Below are 20,721 nucleotides of genomic sequence, written 5' to 3'. Positions count from 1 at the left end.
AGCCGATCAACACAATCGGCGCGATATAAACATTGCGGGCCTCGGCGGCAGTTGAAGCAAGAGAGACTTGCCCTTGGGCATCTTTTCTTTTCTCGAAGGTTCCGGGACAACGAGGCGAATGCGAGGAGGCCTTTCAACTGTACGCGACTTTGATTTACTACTTATTGATTACTGAAAATAAAGAAAATTATTCTGTCGAAGCATCGGATATTTGTTAGCTTTATGTTAATTAAAGAGGAATGTGTACGATTAGAAAATATGTTAGCAACTAATTGTACAGAATGTCAAAGTTGTTGTAATGCCGTTTTCGGAGAATAATTAAAGGTCATGGTAGCGTTAAAGAGTGGAATTTCATCTCATGCGGATTTTGTCTCGTTCTTATTAAATGTTAGATTATCCGCTGCGGACAATAACTCTTCTACTTTTCATCTAATATTCAATGATAATAAATAACATTTAATTGCATTCGTTTGACTTTCTTTATTTCGAAAATAAAATAATATATACCAGGGTAAGATTTCACCCATGACAACATCAACATGATTTTCTTTGATGCTTTTTTTAAAAGTTCAAATATTTCGTTGACTCGCGATATTTATAATCGGAGTCTCGTCGCGTTAATTAACATGTGCTCCTCCGAGCGGATCGAATGCTCACCGACGGCTACTGTCAGTGCCACGATGTCAGAGCGAATGTCCGGAGCGGACGGGATGCTGAATTGAAAAGCAGGACGAAGGGAACGGGACGAGGACAACGATATATCATGCGTCTCCAGACGTATCAAATCGTTTATTATACAGGAGACTTTGATACGGCAACATATATGTAGAGGATTTAATATTTAATATGTAATATGTACTATGTAATATTTAATATATAATATGTACTATGTAATATTTAATATGTACTTTTATTTTTCCTGCTCCTCCCTCCGTTGTTTTAGACCTTCGGGCATAGTCTGGCATAGAGATATTAACTATGGTTGCAGCACGGACATAAACCGCCTGAAAGTTGATGTAGCACGGACTTCCACCATATGCAGATTTTACCACCAAGACCTAAAAGTGGATGTAGCATCGTAGTTCTCCTCTCAATATGGATGCAGATGGCGCTTATTTCCAGTGCGAAAAATCGGTGTCGCCGAAAACGCCGTTTTGGCCGCTCTCAGCTGCAGACCCTTAAAATGAGAAAACTGTATATTTCAACACCAAAGGAAGTAAGAACGAAGGAATCAAGTGCGAAAAATTCAAGCAATGCAACATATTTATTATAGTAACGATATGTTTATACAATATTTTTATATCGTCGGTAATTTATATTGCCATAATTATCAAAATATAGTATGGTAATAAATATTCGTGTTGTCTTCAGCGCGTAGTTATCATCGCTCTTCAATTACTTCTGGGCACTTTGGGCCCCCTTGCTAATACCAAAATTTACCCAAGGCTGATAGTCTTTAATATTACCTCGTCGGTGAAAGCGTTTGGTAATGTTCGAACTTCGACTTGTACGTTATCGTTTATAATTTAATCGGTTATTTACGGTGTGCGACTAAATGTACAAATATAAATTACATGATGAATAAATCTCATTTATTGGAGCTTTAACGTGCGTAACTTAGGTGACATATAAACGAAGATTCTTCAACTCGGCAACGAAAGGTATATCTTTCCATCAGAGGTTATACGTGTAATGCCTTTAACCTAGAAATGATTTTAAAATCGACATGTCCGAATGCGATGAACCATTATATCATTATATTATATGGTTAAATAGAATTTAGCAGATTGGAGAAGCACTTTCATAGAAGAAAAAAATCAAATTTAACATTAATCGTACGTGAGGTTACAAATCTTTTTAACATAGCTTGGAATTCTATTTTTCTCTTTTGTTAGCCATTATAAACAGATTTTGAAAAAGCAATGATGCATTCTGTTTTTTCGCAAACAGAATTTCTTAGCACGGCTTGATATGATTACGTTACGAGGCAAATTGAAGAAGGATAGTGATGTAGCAAATTCAAAGAATAGAGATTTCAATAAGCGAGTCTCTGTACGTGATAAATTACTGGTCAAAGAGGTACTTGACACAGTAGTTATTTAGTCATAGTATATAAATATTGGTTCATAATTAATATACAAATATTGTTCTATTTAGGTGCAAGAGATGGAACAGACGCTGCCAGCTACTTGTCAAGTTTCGTTCAACGATCCACATCGACTCCATGAATTTACGCTTTTAATTGTACCAGATGAAGGATATTGGATCGGTGGTCGTTTCTATTTTCAAATTTACATACCTGAGGATTACAATATGGCGGTAATTTTGTAATTAATAATTTTATAATGTTGAATGGCAGAAGCATTTTATATTAAGTTATAATTTAGATAACTAAATCTGCAAAAACATTTTGCATAATGCCATGATATAAAATTTTTGTTAGCAGCGTAGTAGAGAAGATATAACAGGATTTACTAACCGATTATAATGGTAGATTAATGATAAATTGATGGTAGAAACAATGGTAGAAGCAAAGTTTTCCTTAACTATTTAAATACATTTAAGTGCAGCATATCACAGATCCTGCTCAATTTTAGTTGCTTATTTGTTGTCCTGATTTCCTGTTTGTTGTTGGTTTTATATTCACATTCTGTTCTAATAGAATATATGGATATAAATAACTATAAATTTACCACAATATTTTAACCAAGTCTACTTAAGCTACTAGCATATTGCTTAACATTTTACTTATTGACAAGATATATTAAATGAACATTTTGCAGCCACCAAAAGTGAAATGTCTAACAAAGTTGTGGCATCCTAATATAAGTGAGGAGGGTGATGTCTGCCTTTCTATATTAAGGCAAAGTAGTCTTGATGGAATGGGGTGGGCGCCGACTCGCAAGTTGAAAGACGTTGTCTGGGGTTTAAATTCCCTCTTCACTGTATGTACATAACTATTTATCGTCATATAATTTAATTTGAATTGCCGATTGTATACATTGTATTGTTTCAGGACCTCCTAAATTTTGATGATCCTTTGAATAAGGATGCAGCAGATCAATTTATTAAGGACAAAGAGTCGTTTCGAACTAAAGTTAGAGATTATGTAATGCAATATGCAAAGAGATGATCTACATTGTAACATTTTATGTCAAACAATTATGAAATTGATTGGTTTTGTTCTTTTTCTGGGTGAACAAGTGATGTGATTAAAATTTTCCTTAGGATAGTACAGGCAATAGATAAAAAGTTGCAAAATTTCTTATCTATTGTGACCCTTTATCTATTAACTGTACATGTTTTATCCTAGTTTCACAAGTTTTGCTAGTCTATTTTACTGCAGAGAGATTATCTTTTTCTGGATCTGCATAACTGAATTAATGGGTTGTTATAGCGAAATTTTGTTAATGTGTATACTAATTATACCAATACTGAATCTAAGAAAAGAGGATTTTGGAAATGCATCACGTGTACAATAATGTTTGTCCTCTTCAGAATATTGTAATGCTAACGCGGCATCTGTAAATAAAGTCGATGTTTAATAATATACACAAATCATAATACATATCGCCCTCAACGATGTACGTGTCCAACGAATAAAATAATAGCTTGTCACGCGTATCAGGCATTTTTCTCAAATATTTATTTATAATATTCGTACAACGCGCGCGCGTAATCGACATTTTTTTGCTGAATCTCAAAAAATTCGATCTGCACTTCGTCTCGTCGGGATGTGTGGAGCGTAAATCACTCGTATTATACTCGTCGAATTAACGGACGGCTGAAATTCATCATATGTATACGTGTGTGTATGTGTGTGTATGATTTAACCGCCAACGAGACCCGTCAGCGAAGCATTGACAATCTGACAACAATGGTCTCCGTTATAATTACAATTTGTAACAAATAAATAATAACAAAAGAGAAAACGGAGAAACAGCGTCTCGCGTCTCTCGATTTCTCATTCTCTCATTCTTCGTAGACAGACTAGGCAACGTACGCGAGATGGTATGATTGCATATTTGCATATAATGTGAATGTGTAGCATGTGTATGTGTGTATGAATGTATAAGTACATGCATGTTATGTATGTTTTGTGAATGTGTGTATGTGTATGTGTATGTGTGTGTGTTAAGGCAAATGGAAAATCGTAGTTTGATTGTTAGAACGTAGTGCGTAGCTCTTCTTGTATACTGGTCGACCTGATAAGCTTCTGTTTGGAGCCCAACAGACTTTCGCTCGCTAGACTATCGCTGTCGGAAGCTAGTTTCGATTTTTCTCCGTGGTACTCTTCATTGTACTCTTTCAGCCTGTTGCCTAGGAACACAGCCCTCTCACGTTTCTTGATCATGTAATCGGTCGGTAATAGCCATCTGTGGTCGTGGCATTCTTCCGTCATTGGTCTTTTACTGAGGAAAAAAGTAGCGCGATTATATATTTTTTCATATATATAAAAGACCCATGCGCAATTAACTTTAGTTCAAAGTGTTATGAACGTCAAAATATTTAGCGACAAATTTGTGGATAATTGAACGTTCGACGAGGAAAGTTCGTTAAAAAAGAAAAACATTTAAAATATAATGATCCTGCTTGCGAATAAAAGGTCGTAGACCTCTTTAAAGAATCAGTTCTACGAACCTCGGCGCGCGCTTGAAGACCAACATGAGGAACCTCGTGGCCTCTTGACTCAGCTCTTTGAAGAGATATTCGAATCTGTACCTGACGAAAGATATGTTCTGCCGGGTCTCGTCCGCGTCTTTGCCACGGAAGGGCGAGACTCCGGACAAGAGCACGTAAGTCAACACTCCGACCATCCAGATGTCTGTCTGAGGGTACACCGGTTCGTCGTTGTACAGCTCGGGCGACCTATACTCGTGATGACCGAGTTGCTTCGGCACCTTCGTGCCCAACCTACTGACTTTGTGAGCAGAGCCCATGTCTACCAGTTTCACCTGCACCGATCTCACGGATGACATCACCACGTTATCCGGCTGGATATCTAGATGGCAATAGCCCCGCCAGTGTAGGTACTGCAGACCGTCGAGAATCTGCGTGATGGCGTTTGCCACGCAGTTCTCCGTATATTCGTGCCTGCTGGAGAAGTAGGTGAGTATATCTGCGCCTTGGAGCTTCTCCATGACGAATATCGCGATCGGCATGCCGGAGACCTTATACGCTGCCTCTAACATCGCTACTCTCTCGTGCCGCAGCGAACGCAACGCCTCGTACTCTCGGTTCACTTGTTTCTCCGTCTCGGGGTTCAGCTCGAGGATTTTAGCGACAATCACGCGATCGCTGCTCTTGTCCACACCTTTCAACACTGCGGAGAACTGGCCACGCGACAGCTCCGAGATGAAGCTGTACTTGTTGGACAACTGCGGCTCTACTGACCATTCTATCGGTCGCTCCTCCACGGAATAGTCGATGTGCTGTTTGTCCTCTTCCAGAACGATCTCCTGGCCGGTCTCGGTGAGCTCTTGGAGGTGCCTCATTGCGCGCGTGATTTGTACCTTCGGACAACCCGGCGGCCGAGTCTTGATCAGCTTCGAAGGGATGCCCTTTTCGCTCCAGCCGATGCGGTTGCGCGCCGCAAGACGGAAATTGTAACTCGTGTCTTGCTTCAGGTCGCGCACCAAGTAGAACTCATGGTCGATGTTGGAGCCGACGTCTATCCATGCGATCGAGTCACCTTCCTTGTATTGAAGATTATAACACAATACGGGCGAGTTGCCGTCGTATTTGGGCTGCTTCCAACGCAGGAGCACCTCAGTGTCCGACACGTCGGAAGCCTGCAAGGTCGAAAATCCTTAGTATCCCAAAGGTAGAATACTTCTAAAAAAGGTGTATTCTTTCTTCTTACAAAATATTTATTTTACTATAAAATTTTCTAATTCTTTAAATAAATTAAATTAAAAATTAAAGAAAAATATTGTAAAATTAAACATATCAATCGCAATAAGGAGCAATTTTGTGCTGAAGAAGAGAAATGTACACATCACTCGTTGAGTTTTTGACTTGTGAAAAGAAATTATTACTTTGACAAATTATATTACTACTTTTTAAATTATTTGAAATCGAATTTTACATTTAATTTAGTGATTTAAATTGTATAAATGATTGAATTAGAGAAGTAGAGAATTAAAAAAAAAATTGAGAATTATTATAATTCTCTCCAGTTAGAAAATTTCATATTAATTTTTAATTTTTAATTTTAATTTCCTAACAATGTTTTGACAATTGTACGCGGCTTCATTGCGCATCTCGCAGATTTTAGTGCATGTTTACCTCTGGAGAATCCGGACCGAAAGGAACAGTCGCTAGTAGCACTCTAGTTCTAACAACTGTTTGTCCTATCGGATTCCTCGCCACGACTTTGTATATACCAATATCGTGTTCTTTCGTGGGGTTGAAAGTGAGTATGGACCTTCCCTCGGCGTCCTCCATCACTTTGATCCGATTGCTCTCCTGTATCACCATGTCATTCTTGAACCACTGTATCAGCGGTTTCGGGTCGCCCACGACGAAGCAGACAAGTTGTGCCGGTTTGCCTTCCTCGATTGGGCAGATCTGCGGCTTCTCGCGGAAGAACGGCGGTTGACCCTCTTTCTTTGACCCGATCATCGCCTCAGCCTCAGCGTAACTGTCCAGTCGAGTGCCCAGCTCATTCTTCAAACGCCTGAGCGTATACGTGTCCGCCGATCCGTAGCGATTAATGCGCGCCCGTCTCTCATCGTCGATCTCCTCGTCCATGACGTCCGTGAATCGACGACGTTCTCGAATAATGGGTGCCTGTAGCAGCAACAAAACGGAGAATTTAAAAGGAATATTTGGAGACCGCGTTTGAAGATCCGTCGCGAATGGTGTATCCACCAGGACACAAATTCACACCGGAGCGTAACGACATTGAACGTAGCGATTGTATTTACCCTCCAGTCAAAGCTATTGTCTTCAGCAATAGAGCGCGAGAAACCGGGACTGCGGTCGCACGCGACTTTCATGTATTCGCGTAGTCGTACGGGGAAATCGGTATCTCGCAGTTGGAGGAGATACGTGTCTGGTCCGTTTTGGTAACTAAATGAAATACAATCGTTTCTTTATATATTTCTTTAGATAACATTATAGATAACATTACGTTCGTAAGGATCTTAATAGAAATGTTAATTGTTATTTGAAAAAAAAATTTATATTTAATTCAATTCAATTCAATATTTTTATATAAAAGATATCTAGTTAAATTGAAAATTTTATTTTAATTTGGATTGGAATTTATATTAAATTTGGAAACTGAAAACTCGATTGAAAAATTGCGTAAAATATTTCTGTAATTCAGTTAGATAAAAGATTCAATTTTCTATTTTGTTTGAATTGCAGAGATGATTTATACAATTTGGTCAATTAAAAATTTGTTAAATTATTAGCTAGAATTTAGAGATTATGAGAGATTTGTGGCTTTCTAAAGATTTATTAAACCATAACTGTCGAGTGTCATCTTACTGGCTCTCGCTCTTGATAATTCCGATCTCCGTGTCGATCGGCTCCCTGGACGGCACTTGATTCTCCCATGTCCTAGTCGAGGGCTTCTTGACTGGGCTGTAACTCCTATCAACGCTAGGCTCCGGTGTGAATTTATGTCCTGGTGGATACACCATTCGCGATGGATGTTCAAACGCGGTCTCCAACTTGCTTCTGCGATACCACGTGCGGCAGGAAGCGTTGCTATACCAATCGCTGTAAAAATATATTCCTTGTAAATTATAACGTTGTCAATCGTATGTAATTATTATATTTTATAAATTTTTTCTATTATTTTACATAGAAAATTAATACTGTTAAAAAAAACATGCAATATTATAACATACTCGTTTATAGATGCATTTTTTTAGAGTATTATTAGGATTCACTTGCCGGTAAAGTTTATAATAATTCTTCAAGTTCTCGGATGGTATTCTGTAGGGTTCCGGTGGCAAGTTATCAATGTAGTTAAACCATGGATGAGCCAAGGCGGTCTTGATGTCCATCCTCGCCTCGACATTGTACGTCAGTAGGCTGCGGATGAAGTCCTGTGCCTCGTTCGAGATGTTTTTCCATCGGTCATCAAAGTCCCATTTGCCGCTTCTGATCTTCGTCAATGTCTCTCGGTCGTTTGCGCCTCTAAACGGTGAAATACCCGATAGTAAAATGTAGGTGATTATACCGACAGTCCACATATCCGCAGGATAGCTGACGCCCTCGTTATTGGTCACTTCAGGTGCAACGTATTCTGGCATACCATATGCCAAGGTCATCAGCTTCGTATGCGAAATTTTGCGAACAAGTCCAAAGTCGCAGATCTTCAGGTCATCTCCACCAGCATGGGAGATCAGGAGGTCGCCGAGCTACGAGAAAAAATGATTATTAATTAAAGGAAGATTAAAATTAAAATTAAATTGGAGAGAGAGGATTAATTAAAATAAAGAGTAAATTCAATAAAAAACTAAGGAAAGAATCTATAAAATATTTTGGTTAAAACATGAATTGTATAAAAACAATCAAATTTTTTATATAAAAACTTCAAGTTTCATATACCGTTAGACCAAGATGTGCGTAATGATTCCCATGCATATATTCCAATCCCCATAATAATTGGCGTATGTAACGAGCGATGTCTATCTCAGTGTAAAATTCTTGTCTCGTGAGAGTGTCCACTAACTCTCCACCAGCCGCTCTGAGTTATCGTTAAGAACTTTTTTTTTAATATTTACAATCTTAAAATATCTTACAACCTTAAAACGTTATATCAAACAAATAATATAGGGCCAATCAGATAATCGTGATATCGTAACGTTTCTCGATAATAATAAAAATACTAATGACTGTAAGATTTAAAAATAATAATTAAACTACCTAATAACAATTACAAAATTATTATAAAATAATGATATTAATCAATAATTCTAATAATTACTATTATTAGTTTTTAGATATTAATTTTTATATCGCAGTCACGATCATTTTAATATCATTTTAATTATCCTGATTCATATGATGTATAAATATAAATATGGATATGGTAATAAAGGATACAGTTCCGTAACGAGTGTAACTGAATCGTTAGTCTCGAAGGCGTCATGCAGTCGCAGCAGCTTGCGATGATGCAGATTGTTCATCGCTTCCATCTCATTGTACATGAACGGCTTGAGATCACCGCGGCCATGCATAACTTTGGAGGCGTAATTTCTACCAGTGTTTCTCTCGACCGCATGATACGTGACACCTTGCGTGCCGCGACCGAGCTCGTCGCCCAAATCGTAGTAATCACCGAACGGTTTCTCGCGCGACTGTACGTCCATCTTTTTCCCGTACGTTCTGTATCCGTATTCATGCTCGTTCTCTTCTACATGTAGTATCACCGAACAAGATACCGAACCGGCCACATTCCCTGCGCTGATTGAGTAAAGTCCTTCGTCCTTCGTAATGGCCTCATTAATGATGAGGGTCGTGGTATCGGGTTCGGTGAATTGAATCTATTATCAAGAAAGAAACCTTACCTCGAGAAGATATATCTTTACATAATTACTAATATTCATATTATTAAAAAATTCAAAATATATTACATTGCATATACTTCTAATTATCTCTTTGTAATTTTATATTATATTACATATATATATATATATATATATATATATATATATATGTAATGCAATGTATCTGGAATTTTTCAATAACACAAACATTAATCATTACAATATAAGATAACTTGTAAGACAATATAAGATGAAAAATAGTAACTGTCCACTTAATCACTATAAAATAATTGAATAATATAACATTAATTTTATATTCTTTTTATATTTTTATAATTATGTTTCTCTCGAGTTTATAATAGCCTAATAATCGAGCCTAATAATAGAATTAATTGTTATTACTTCGGTATGTATATGCCTTTTTAATACAATATGCCAAGTTATGTGCCGATATTTTCTTCTTCTTGCATGTAATAGAGTGTATAATAGAATGAAATTAAATGAGCAAACCCTGATTCTAGAAGATGAAGCGATAGGTTTCCAATCCTTATACCACTTGAGCTCCGGATAAGGCACGCCGGTGACACGAGCGACTAGCTGGCCGGTTCTTCTCACCATAACGATGGTCTCATCGGGTCTCTCAATGAACGTGGGATACTCGGCGATCTTCAAGATCACTCGCTGTCTGGCTTCGCCATGCTCGTTCGTAGCGACAGCCTCATAGACACCCTCGTCCCTCTCGAGCATCCTGTTGATGAAGAGAGTCGCCTGGCCGTTCCTAGTGTAGCTTTGGTCGTATCGACCGCCCGACTCGATCAGTTGCCCGTTGAAGTAATACGTCATCTTCGGCTTGGGATAACCGTAAACGAACCAAAAGAGGTTGCAGTTATGGTTCTTCACACCGTATTGGGTGTCATACTCTTGACGCAGGAATCTGGGCGCCTGAGCGTAGCCGTCGTGAGGTGGTCGCTCGATGTCGAAGTCCTTCGGGAAGTAGGGGCTGGTCTCAGGCCGAAAGTCGATACCGGGCGGTAAATAAGGGAAGAACTTGGGTGGTTCAGGCTCTAATTTGGCGCGGTAAGTTTGTGCGAAGGGCGACGGGTCGCTGATGCCATATTTGTTCTCCACGCGAATGCGGAATTTGTAGTCACGGAACGGCTCGAGGTTGCGAATATCGCAGACACAGCTGCGAATACCGCTGCGTGCGGTGAACCAGTCGCCGTCTGGCAACTCGCACATCTCCACCAAGTAAGTCACCGGCACTCGCGGCCCGATCGGGATGGACGGCTTCCAGGAAAGGGTGAGATGACGGTCCATCATACGGCTGATGATCGGACGGTCTGCCAACGGCAAGGGTACTCCGGACTTTCGGTACTTGTCAAAGTCTGCGTACTGGTCGGCAAGAGGTTTCTTCGCTCGTGGTTCCAGAGCTGGAATTAAAGAACGTGTGTTTGGAAGATCTTACGAATTATTGTGACTTTTGAAAATTTAGTGAGCAAAATATCATCGATGGAATGTTGTTACAACGACGTGCAATAGCGTGTAGCATAGGCTTCAATATTCTATCAACATCATCATGATGTTAATCTAACACTTCTCTTTTATTGAGAAGTTTTTATGAACTTACATTCATAAACCATCTCGGCGCTGCAAGAGTCTTCACCGTGAGGATTGGAGATCTTCAGCATATACTTGCCGGCATCCAGCTCGTCCACGTTAGCAATCGTCAGTCGCAATAGACTACCCTCCTGATCCATCCTGATGCGATCGGTGGGCCAGAGTCGGTCACCATTGCGATACCATTCAAAATCAGGCTCCGGATATCCGGTGACGCACGCGGTGAACTTGGCGGGCATGCCTCTGTAAACTTCACAGTCACCGATCCTCTTCAAGAACGTCGGTGGTTCAACCTTCTGCTTCTTCTCACTGAAATTATGAATTATACAATGTGATACAAACTTACCAATTGCTCTTTTAGAGACTTTACCATTTTCTATAATAAATAAAAAATGTAATATATAAAAGCTTTCTATTCTCTTTTCCAAGATTATATTCTAATTTTATTAGATTATAAAAAATTTGATAAGATATCTTTTTTGTAGCTAAAGTTATTGTTGTATAAGAGATTTTATAATTATACAAATATAAAATTATAAAATTTTATAAGATTCTTCTTGATAAAAAAATTTAATCATAATTTAATTATATTTATATATATCTATAATAATAATTTATTAATAATTTGTATAAATTAAATTTATATAAATCAGATTTAATTATAAAATCATAAGAGATTTGTAGAATTATTCTCCTTAACAAAAAAATCGTTATAGGTCTGAATAAAAAAGACAAATCTCACATCTTGTCCACCACAGCCAAGTTCGCCACACATTCCGCTTCGCCGCCTTTATTAATTGCCTTGCACCTATACCGTCCCGAATCGTCATAAGTGCAGTCCTTCACATACAAACAACAAGCGTCGCCGTCGCGTTTGATCTTGTACTTATCGTCGTCTCTCAAAATCGGCTTGTCGTTAAAGTACCAGGTGATTTCGGGATGCGGTATGCCGGTGATACGTGCCGGGAACTTGGCGTCGAAGCTGGGCAACTGTTGCAGATCCGTGAATCTCTGCGTGAAGGTCGGTGACTGGTACACTTTTCTGATGATAGCGTTCGCGCCGGTGGTGTCCTCGCCGAGCGGATTGCTCAGTTTGCAACTATAGGCGCCTGCGTCCTTGACATTGCACGGGTTGATCTCCAGACCGACCTTCTTGCCGTCGCAACTCATCGTTACGCGTTCCGAGGGCTTCAGTGACTCGCCATCCTTCGTCCAGCTCACGTCGGGAATCGGATTGCCGACAAACAACACGTCCAACGTCAACGGCTGACCTTCTTCGACGGACACGTCGCGCATGGGATTAGTGAAGACTGGCTTCTCCTCTGGCGTGTCCGGTCTCGTCTTAGTAGAGACGTCTAGCTTTGCTTTGCAAGACGCGGTGCCTTCCGTATTGCCGGCTACCACTTGATATTCGCCTATGTCTTCTGGTGTCGTCTTATCGAGAACTAATGCGTGACTGCCGTCTGGCTGGCTGACGATTTTTATGTGTTGATTATCGGGAACAATCTGGCGATATAATGATCTTGTCAGATAGGAAAATCAATCTAAAGATATTTAAACATTTTCATTGCGTTACAAATCATATATAACAATGTCGTAATTTTAAATACGAGATAATACACAATTAACAATGTATAATTCAATATAGTGCTTTAACAATGTTACATTATGTATGTAATATTGTTATATGTGTAATATATATTATAATATTATGTCATATGATAATGTTATAAATGTATCATAGTAACCTCATCGCCATTTCGTAGCCACTTGAGTTCAGGCGTCGGTTTCCCGATGGTTTTCACTTCCATCTTTACCGGGAAACCTTCGACGACAGTTTGCGGCTGAAGACTCGCGACGAACTCTGGTCTCTTCTCTTTCTCCTCCACTGCTACCTTGGCCGTGCCAGTAATTTCACCGAGTGTGTTGGACACGATCAAGGAGTAGGTGCCTGCATCCTCCGGACGTATGTAGTCGATCTTCAAGCCGATCAGACCGTTCGGCTCATTCACGAAGTACATTTCTTTCGTATGCCTCAACGGTATACCATCTTTGAACCATTGCACCTGTGGATTCGGGAATGCTAAAACTTGAGCTTCCAGTTTCAGCGGTTGCCCAACCACAGCCTTCGCGTCCTCCAACGGCTTCGTGAACGACGGTTTCCTTCGTGTGGCTGTAACGAGCGCGATTACTTATATTAATAATCTGAATTACTCGAATTAATCGAATTATAAATCGTTAATCATTTTAACGTAATATTAATGTTGATTTTATCAATTCTACATCAATGTCAATTTTACTTTCACGTTCATGTCAATCTTAATTTTTATTACCCTAATCTTACTTTAATATTCATGTCAATTTTAATTTTCATTATTTTAATTTCATATTTTAATATTAATATTAATTTCAATTTACCAAGAGACACACGAAGAGAGCTACTTTTGCCGTGCCAATAATTAAATCAGTATCAAATCAATCTTTCTATTTCACCTGAATGAATTCACGGGATTCTTTCGCTAAAGAATTAAGCTTTGTGGAAAAGAATTCGCTCACGTGTGACGGCGACGGCGCAGAGCGAGGAATTGCTGCCGCTGGAGTTCGAGACGACAAGCTTGTAAGCGCCACAATCGGTGGGCTTCACGACGTCGATCGTGAGTTTCGTGATGCCATCCGGTAAGGTGGTCTCCTTCACGTGATCATCCGGTGTGATCTTCTCACCGTCCTTGAACCAAGCGACATTCGGTATCGGACTACCTTCCACCTTAGCCTTCAGCTCAAGCGGCTCGTCCTCGTCGACCTCCATCGATCTCGGTAGCGTTGGCCGGCCGAACGAAGGCGCGGTCAACATCATCGATAATTGGCAGCTGGTTTGTGTGGTGCCGGCAATATTGCTCGCCTTGCACGTGATCGTGCCGGCATCGTCCGCGGAGAATGTCTTGATGGAGAGGATACTGTCCACTATGTTGTCTATATGAGTCACCAACTGGTGCCGATCATCCTCCTTGATGACCTCGCCGTCTTTCAGCCAAGTGACGCTCGGCTTCGGGATGCCAGTCGCGCGAATCTTCAAGTCGATATCCTCGCGATCGTTGCACTGCACCTTCGAGAGATCTTTCAGGAAGGTCGGAGCTTCGGCTGTGAGAAATAACAATCTTTATACTGTGAAGGTGTAACTTAAGAAAAATGATACCTTAATTTCGAATTTGGGGATCTATAAAACATGCATCTTTGGATTTTTATGTAGCTTCGATGTACAAGACGAAGCGTGTAAAACCTAAGAAGTTGAAGAGTTATATCTGTTGGGTGCATTTCTTTCTCTCTATTTCACTGAAAGAGAGCTTGATATACTTACTGTGAGGCGTTAAAGTAGCCTGAGCGCTAGCTTCGCCTAGATAGTTCTTGGCCACAATCGTGTAAGAACCGCCGTCTTCGAGACTGAGCTTCTTGATGATAAGCTTATATTTGCAATTTCTCTTGTCCTCCTCCATGTCATGTCGCTCGCCCTTCTGCAGCTCTATGCCGTCCTTCGTCCATGTAATCGTGGGTTTCGGATTGCCCTTGACGATCGCTTGCCACTCCACTCGCTCGTCCACCGACTCGCTGTGATCTTTGAAGCTGTCGACTTCCGGTTTCAACAGAAGACTCAGGAACGCCTGGACAGGTATAAATCTCGATTATTATCAGTTGCTCAAGGTGTCGTGTCAGTTCATCACTTACGTTAGACTCTGCTCCGCCCCACTTGTTTATCAGCCTCAAACTATATTCTCCAGTATCTTCCTTGGTGCATTTTGGCACTTTGAGCGTAACTTTGCTCTCTGTCAACTTGTCCGCTGCTGGGCCACTAATGATGGTCGATTTGATTCTAGAATCATCCGACGGAATCTCTTGGTCCTTGTAATACCTGCAAAACATATCTCCATGCGATCAATAATGTTCTTCAGCTATCGAGAAATAATAGATTCTGCCCAGATCTTGCGCACGCACCATCTCACATCCGGAATTGGATCAGCCGTGAAGACGGCCTTGAACTCCCCTTCACCCTTGAGGGCAACGTCGACGTCACTGAGAGGCTCGGTGAATCTTGGCTTGCGGAGATCGTCGACCGTGCCGACAGATAGGTAACCCTCTACGGTCTCTTCGCCCAATTTGTTTGTCAAGACGCACGAGTAGACACCCTCATCTTCAAGAGTGGCTTTGCTTAGGTCCATCTGATAAGTCTCTCCGGATGTCTCGATCCTCACCCGTTCGCCAGATCGTAGGATTTTGCCATCCTTCATCCACTTTGCATCTGGCCTCGGCAACCCGGAAGCCTTCACTTCGAACTGCGTATTCTGCGTCTCGAAGATCGTTCGGTCGGTGAGATTCGTGCTCAGCACGTGAGGTGGTGCTGCGTAAATAGACAAGAAGAATGAGCCTCCATTCGCCGGAGGATTAATAAAGACGAAGTCTATGCTACTACGTTCTTATTTTGGAGAACAAAAGATATATATGATGGAAGACGGACATAAGCTGAAACTCGGCGTTCACATCTAGTACCACTGTGCTCATACCCTTGCTGCTCAGTTATCAGGCTGTGCTTTTTTGTCATATCTACGGGACAACATTCTAATGGGGTGATATACTTACCTAGAAACGCTCATAGTTAAGTGGGTGCTCGGCAAGCTGCGTGATGAAGATTACAAAATCGACCAGCACTGTTTAGAGTGAAAGCCGCAATCTTACCTCGATACACAGATCTTTCAAGACGATGAACAGAATAGCAGCGTGATGCTGTAAGTCAATGTCGCATAAGACAATGTTTTAGGGACACAGACAGTTAATTAATATTGCGCGTGGAAGCGTAATTGTAAGATATGTTAATATAAATGTTAACAGAAGTATGTGTATGTGACATAACAAGGTGATCTTAAGAATCTACAATAATGTCTATACCATAAATATTAATTATTAAATCCTATGAATCTCAATTTTTTGTTTTGGAAAATTAGTGTTATTTTAATGGAAGAATATCAAATAGGTACAGACAAGTGTTCAAATAGTTTGATTTAAAAAATGGTTTCTGCAAACTTAACAATTTTATTACAATTAGAAATTTAATGGGATTTCAGTGTCTTTGTCAAAACAAATAAATTGCAACTATGACGAAAGTACCCCGAAATAGCTTTATTGAACGACATAGGTGAAATCTATTTATTTTTAAAGATATTATATGCCATGTTCTCTCTTCTCTTTTAAGAATATCCTGAAACTCGAAGATTAAGGTGGATAAAACTTTTTCACGTAAGAATCGTGACAATTTTTCACGCAAATATTCGTCAGTAAATTTTTCATAGACGTTTTGCGCTTCCACGCGCAAGCACATGCGAACATTACCGAAATACAATGAATTCGTGAAGATTCATGCATGCGAGAGGATTAGCGAGATCTCTTGATCTGCTAGGCAGCAGATCAGAAGTGTATCGCGCGATCTCTACGTTCCGACGAGTCGGCGTCGTGCTGAAAAATTAGAATCAGCTCCAGCGAAGCCACCGCTGGAACCGTGCGACCATACCTGACTCTCTGCCCGATTCTTTATCGAGGATTTCATCTAGCACGCTACGTTGCCGTTTAACGCGAGCTAGGAGTTTCTTCATGTCCTCGTCGATCTCGCCGTCATCATCGTCGTCGTCGAGGAGCGCTTTCTGAGAGCTCTGCCGTGACAACGTCTCGCTTGACGACGTCGTCGTGGTTTTCATCTTCTCGACTTTCGCAGTTTCTTTCGACAGGCCGCCAGGGCCGACTACTGCGGTCTGCGCTTGCTCCAAAGTTTCTTCAGCAATTTTTTGAGGAGAGACGCTCGACTTCTCACCAGAAGATCTCTGTTTCGAGAATCCTTCTTCTTCCACAGCGGCGCTCGGTCGCGCGAGAGTACTCTCCGCAACTTTCTTTGCAGGGCTCACGTCATCGATCATCGCACTTTGGCTGGGCAAGTTCAGCTCCTTCGTGTTCAGGCTTTCTCGTTCCAGCGTTTGGTTCGACAACACCGCTGACGACGGCTCCTCGCAGGAGCGCTCCTCGACGATAGTCTCTGCTACTCTGGAGACCTTGTGCAGCCTGATGTCTTCCGACGTCGCGTTGAAGCAGACCTCATCGAGGACACTGTTCGTCGTTCGCTGATCCTCCGGCAAGTCAGTCGGCTGCATGTCTTCCGTACTGACGTCCCGCGAAAGCGCCTTCAAGGTCGACTCGTCGTCTGACACGGACATGATCGTGACGCCCCGATTAACCGCCAAGTTCGACCGTTTCTCCTCGGTCTCTGAGAACTCCTCGATCAGCACGCCGTTCTGCGGCTTTGAGCTCTCTTCTTGCACAGTATAAGCATATGAAGCGATTTCCTCAACACGGGGTTCCGAGTCGACACCGAACTCCCGACACTCGACCTTGGTCGCCGTCATCTTGCTGATTGTATGACTTTCGTCGGGACCTGCGAACCCGCCTGACCTCGTACCTTCGACCACTAATAGCGACGTTTCGTCGTCATTTTCGTCGTCTTCGTCCTTGTCGTCGTCGTCATACGCGCGATTCCCGTAATCCTCTAATTTCCTCACTTAACCGCGAAAGCACTTTTGAATACACACGCTTAGTTTTCAGGAAGCGCAATGCAGTTTCATGTGACTGTTTCGTCTATTTGTGTGACTGTCATGTGATGGTTCATTGTCGAGGGTGAACACCGTGTACGCGTCCGGACAACGCGAAGGTCTGAGAGACTCCTAGACTGAGAAAATAAAGCAGCTGAATGAGCTAAATCGCGACGATCACCTCGTTCGAAGGAATGTTCTGTCCACTGAAGAAATTACACGGACATCAGTTGGCTTTTACTTGCTCTTTTATCCTCAATATTGATTGTATAGTTATTCGAGCAATTTTTATTTGTCCACGCAAAGTCTCGTTCACTCCAATACTTTTTTCTCAGTGTAGGCCGTACCATAAGAGACTTCTCGAACCTTTACATCGCTCGGTTGTCAAAAGAGTAAAGGATGCGTACGTTTTTTTTTTCCAACGTCGTGTATTACCTGTATGTGGGATTACCTGTGAGTATAGCTTCGTGAGATGTCGTGGAGGCCACAGAGATTGTGATCGTTTCATTGTCCCCTTGAATTACTCGGACGTTTTGTCTCTCCAGTGTGACGCGACCTAAATTTATAGCAGACATTGTTTCGCCGCATTGTTTGAATCACCGTCAAAGCGACTCTTAATCAGATACCTATTCGACACAGTTAAGTGACACAGTAAGCTACGCTAACGGACTTGCCGCGAGTTTACGAGTAATGTTAATTAATCACGAGCTCGTCAGCCAAGTGCTACGTGTGTTTGGTGCGTGTCGGTACGTGTGGCAAATTACGATGCGTCATGTAGATCTCTACCTAACTTTCTACATAACTTTTGGGATTCAACTCAAGCGACGATCAAGGGACGATAACGTGAGAAGCGGTGCTAATTGGCTTTATTCATTAATCCTGGGATGCATTGTCCTTCAGTAAAAAATGTACGGAGAAAAAGGTGAAAAGAGTTTTGTATCTCAAAAAAAATAAAAAAAATTTGAATGAAGAAAATTCGTCGGAAAATGTCCATGAAAGTTCTCCCTATGATGCATCCTGGGATTAAAGCATCTCCCAGCATATGATGAGATTCCAGACGAAGCGTGCGGCCAAGTCGTATATCATAGAGTCGCGAGTCGACGCCTCGATAAGTCATAAAAGCGCAATCGTTCGTTGCCTTCCAAACGAAGCGGTGAAAAAGTGAAGTGAGATGAAAAATTCTATATTCTCACTCTTATGCACTCCGTAATATGGTGTTACCTTCCGATTCCGACTCTTCGGCGCGCAGGCTCGATTGCCGCGGCACTTGCTCCTCCGTCGGTTTCTTCGCCCGCGTCTCCTCTTCCGGCACCGTCACTTTCTCGGCCTTCTCTCTCGGCGGCTGTACCTTTTCGTCGACCTTGTCTTCCGTTTCGGCTACGGAAGTGCATTCCATCGAATTTCTATCGTGACGTGCTTTAAGACGCGATAGATGTCAGTACTTGAGACGTTTCAAGAGAGAGAATTGGAAAGTGTGCAGGTCGGAGGAGCTCCTCCGGCGTAGCACACAGGGAGCAGTTGTAGAGTAATATAAGGCTGGATCAATGAAAAGATAGAAAGAAAAAAGAAAAAAAAAAAGGAACGAAGAACATCGGTCATGTGATGCGTTCTACAAATTAGCCATAGGCGCTCTTCCCATTCGTTTTAAGGAAATCGGGAGAGAGTCCTTTCTACACACAGATCTATCGCACAACTAGAGGAACTATCTATAGAAAAAGAGATGATCTCGATTGAACCTCGTCGTTAAAGGCTGTTGGAGAATATCGCAAAATGTCACATCGAGGAAACGAAGACAAAACGGAGAAGGAGTCACTATCACATCGTCCGCTTTGCATTCGGTACTTACTGAACGTAGTCGAAATACGACGACTTTTACTGCTGCGATTTCTCAAAAACTAGAGACATTCGCTGTCTATTGCTGGCCGCTGTTCCGGCAAATATCACGATTTCGGCCGTCCTCGTGCGATTCTCTCAACTCTGCCAAAATTATCCCCCACGTTTAACCCCGGAACTCGACTATGAGATAAAGCGCGAGAGACGAATACTTATAAAAGCGCGATTATACGAGAATATCGACTTCCCGAGGAAACGTCCCGAGAGAAAATCCCAATAGAATTCAGTTTTCACTAAAGATGGTAAAGAGAGCAAATTATCCCCGAAATAAATTATCTTCAAATTGTCTTCATTTATCACTTGATTGTTACTTCGTTGTCAGCGGATTTACATTCGCGTCGAATGGAGTCGAGTTCCAGGGCTACGTTGAAGAAGAGTAGGTACGGATACTCACTCAACACGATGACCTTGCTCTTGCTGATGACATGACCCAGCTGATTCTCGGCTCGCACCTCATATTCGCCGCCGTCCGAGCCCTTCAGCAATGTCACCGTTAAATCATAGTTCTCCTTGCGTTGGCTGTCCCTGCTGATCTTGATTCTAGCGTCCGCCGACACTTCTTTGCCGTCCTTGTACCACTTGACCTCCGGATCCGGCGTGCCGGACACTTCCAACGTCAGCGTCAGCGTCTCGCCCTCCTTTAACCGCTGATCCGCCAATTTCTTCAGCAGCTTCGGCCGTGTGTTCACTGTCAGATTCGAGCTGCTCGAATTCTCTCCGTATTCGTTCTGCACTTTGCATGTGTAGTGACCCTTTAGTTCGGTCTTCACTTCCTTGATGATGAGCTTGTAATTGTCGCCCTCCTCCATGCGAGTATATTCTGTACGTTTCTCCGTAATCTCGACGTCGCCCAGGAACCATTGCACGTTCGGTTTAGGGAAGCCTTCGACCTCCACCACGAACTCAACGTTCAGCTCGCCCTCATTCGCGCTGATGTCGCACAATTTCGTCTTGAATCTCGGTATGCCACGCACCTGCGAATGTTTCATCATATTTGTATTAAACGATAATGAAATGTTTACAAATAAAACTTACTTGGATAGAACTTTAAGGACAATTAAATTTAAAATTCTGTTGAAGTA

General features: G+C 41.6%; 2 protein-coding genes across 17 annotated transcripts in view; one reads left to right on the top strand and one right to left on the bottom strand.

Annotated features, from left to right (window-relative positions):
• The first annotated feature begins 1,366 nt into the window (after positions 1–1,366).
• Positions 1,367–3,551, top strand: LOC105187093 (NEDD8-conjugating enzyme UBE2F). 3 transcript variants are annotated; one of them, XM_019843157.2, is made up of 6 exons: positions 1,367–1,661; positions 1,777–1,835; positions 1,951–2,079; positions 2,158–2,319; positions 2,784–2,945; positions 3,017–3,551. In XM_019843157.2, exons 3-6 carry the CDS (start codon positions 1,972–1,974, stop codon positions 3,131–3,133), a joined length of 549 nt encoding a protein of 182 aa, XP_019698716.1. In that variant the 5' UTR covers positions 1,367–1,661; positions 1,777–1,835; positions 1,951–1,971; the 3' UTR covers positions 3,134–3,551. The 3 variants fall into 3 exon arrangements, with proteins under 3 accessions (XP_019698716.1, XP_011146011.1, XP_011145997.1); XM_011147709.3 differs by lacking the exon at positions 1,777–1,835 and having other exon boundaries at positions 1,896–2,079; XM_011147695.3 differs by lacking the exon at positions 1,777–1,835 and having other exon boundaries at positions 1,369–1,661.
• A 272-nt stretch (positions 3,552–3,823) lies between these two features.
• The window catches only part of Obsc (Obscurin), a 54,882-nt gene continuing 37,984 nt past the window's right edge, over positions 3,824–20,721 (bottom strand). For 12 of the 14 annotated variants that reach the window (XM_025297462.1, XM_025297464.1, XM_025297463.1 and 9 more), the window contains 20 exons: positions 20,034–20,613; positions 18,968–19,123; positions 18,198–18,302; positions 16,681–17,592; positions 15,114–15,516; positions 14,847–15,030; positions 14,482–14,782; positions 13,683–14,264; positions 12,875–13,299; positions 11,869–12,632; positions 11,137–11,435; positions 10,020–10,939; positions 9,067–9,506; positions 8,569–8,707; positions 7,909–8,378; positions 7,498–7,731; positions 6,930–7,074; positions 6,289–6,792; positions 4,642–5,792; positions 3,824–4,412 (listed from right to left, as the gene is read on the bottom strand). In XM_025297462.1, the coding sequence (XP_025153247.1) occupies positions 4,166–4,412; positions 4,642–5,792; positions 6,289–6,792; positions 6,930–7,074; positions 7,498–7,731; positions 7,909–8,378; positions 8,569–8,707; positions 9,067–9,506; positions 10,020–10,939; positions 11,137–11,435; positions 11,869–12,632; positions 12,875–13,299; positions 13,683–14,264; positions 14,482–14,782; positions 14,847–15,030; positions 15,114–15,516; positions 16,681–17,592; positions 18,198–18,302; positions 18,968–19,123; positions 20,034–20,613 (8,961 nt within the window). In that variant the 3' untranslated portion in view covers positions 3,824–4,165. The remainder of the gene's footprint in view (positions 4,413–4,641; positions 5,793–6,288; positions 6,793–6,929; positions 7,075–7,497; positions 7,732–7,908; positions 8,379–8,568; positions 8,708–9,066; positions 9,507–10,019; positions 10,940–11,136; positions 11,436–11,868; positions 12,633–12,874; positions 13,300–13,682; positions 14,265–14,481; positions 14,783–14,846; positions 15,031–15,113; positions 15,517–16,680; positions 17,593–18,197; positions 18,303–18,967; positions 19,124–20,033; positions 20,614–20,721) is intronic. The other 2 variants (XM_025297459.1, XM_025297461.1) reach the window with 2 other exon arrangements.

The sequence above is a fragment of the Harpegnathos saltator genome, unplaced genomic scaffold (genome assembly GCF_003227715.2).
Source record: "Harpegnathos saltator strain DR-91 unplaced genomic scaffold, Hsal_v8.6 scaffold177, whole genome shotgun sequence".
NCBI classification, from domain to species: Eukaryota; Metazoa; Arthropoda; class Insecta; order Hymenoptera; family Formicidae; genus Harpegnathos; species Harpegnathos saltator.
Note: the sequence above shows the minus strand (reverse complement) of the source record. Positions and strands in the feature narration are given on the sequence as shown.

Coding starts and splice junctions, on each gene's coding strand:
- LOC105187093 (XM_011147709.3), top strand. CDS start 1,972: ATGATTACGTTACGAGGCAAATTGAAGAAGGATAGTGATGTAGCAAAT. Junction 2,320..2,783: donor CTGAGGATTACAATATGGCG/GTAATTTTGTAA, acceptor AACATTTTGCAG/CCACCAAAAGTGAAATGTCT. Junction 2,946..3,016: donor GTTTAAATTCCCTCTTCACT/GTATGTACATAA, acceptor GTATTGTTTCAG/GACCTCCTAAATTTTGATGA.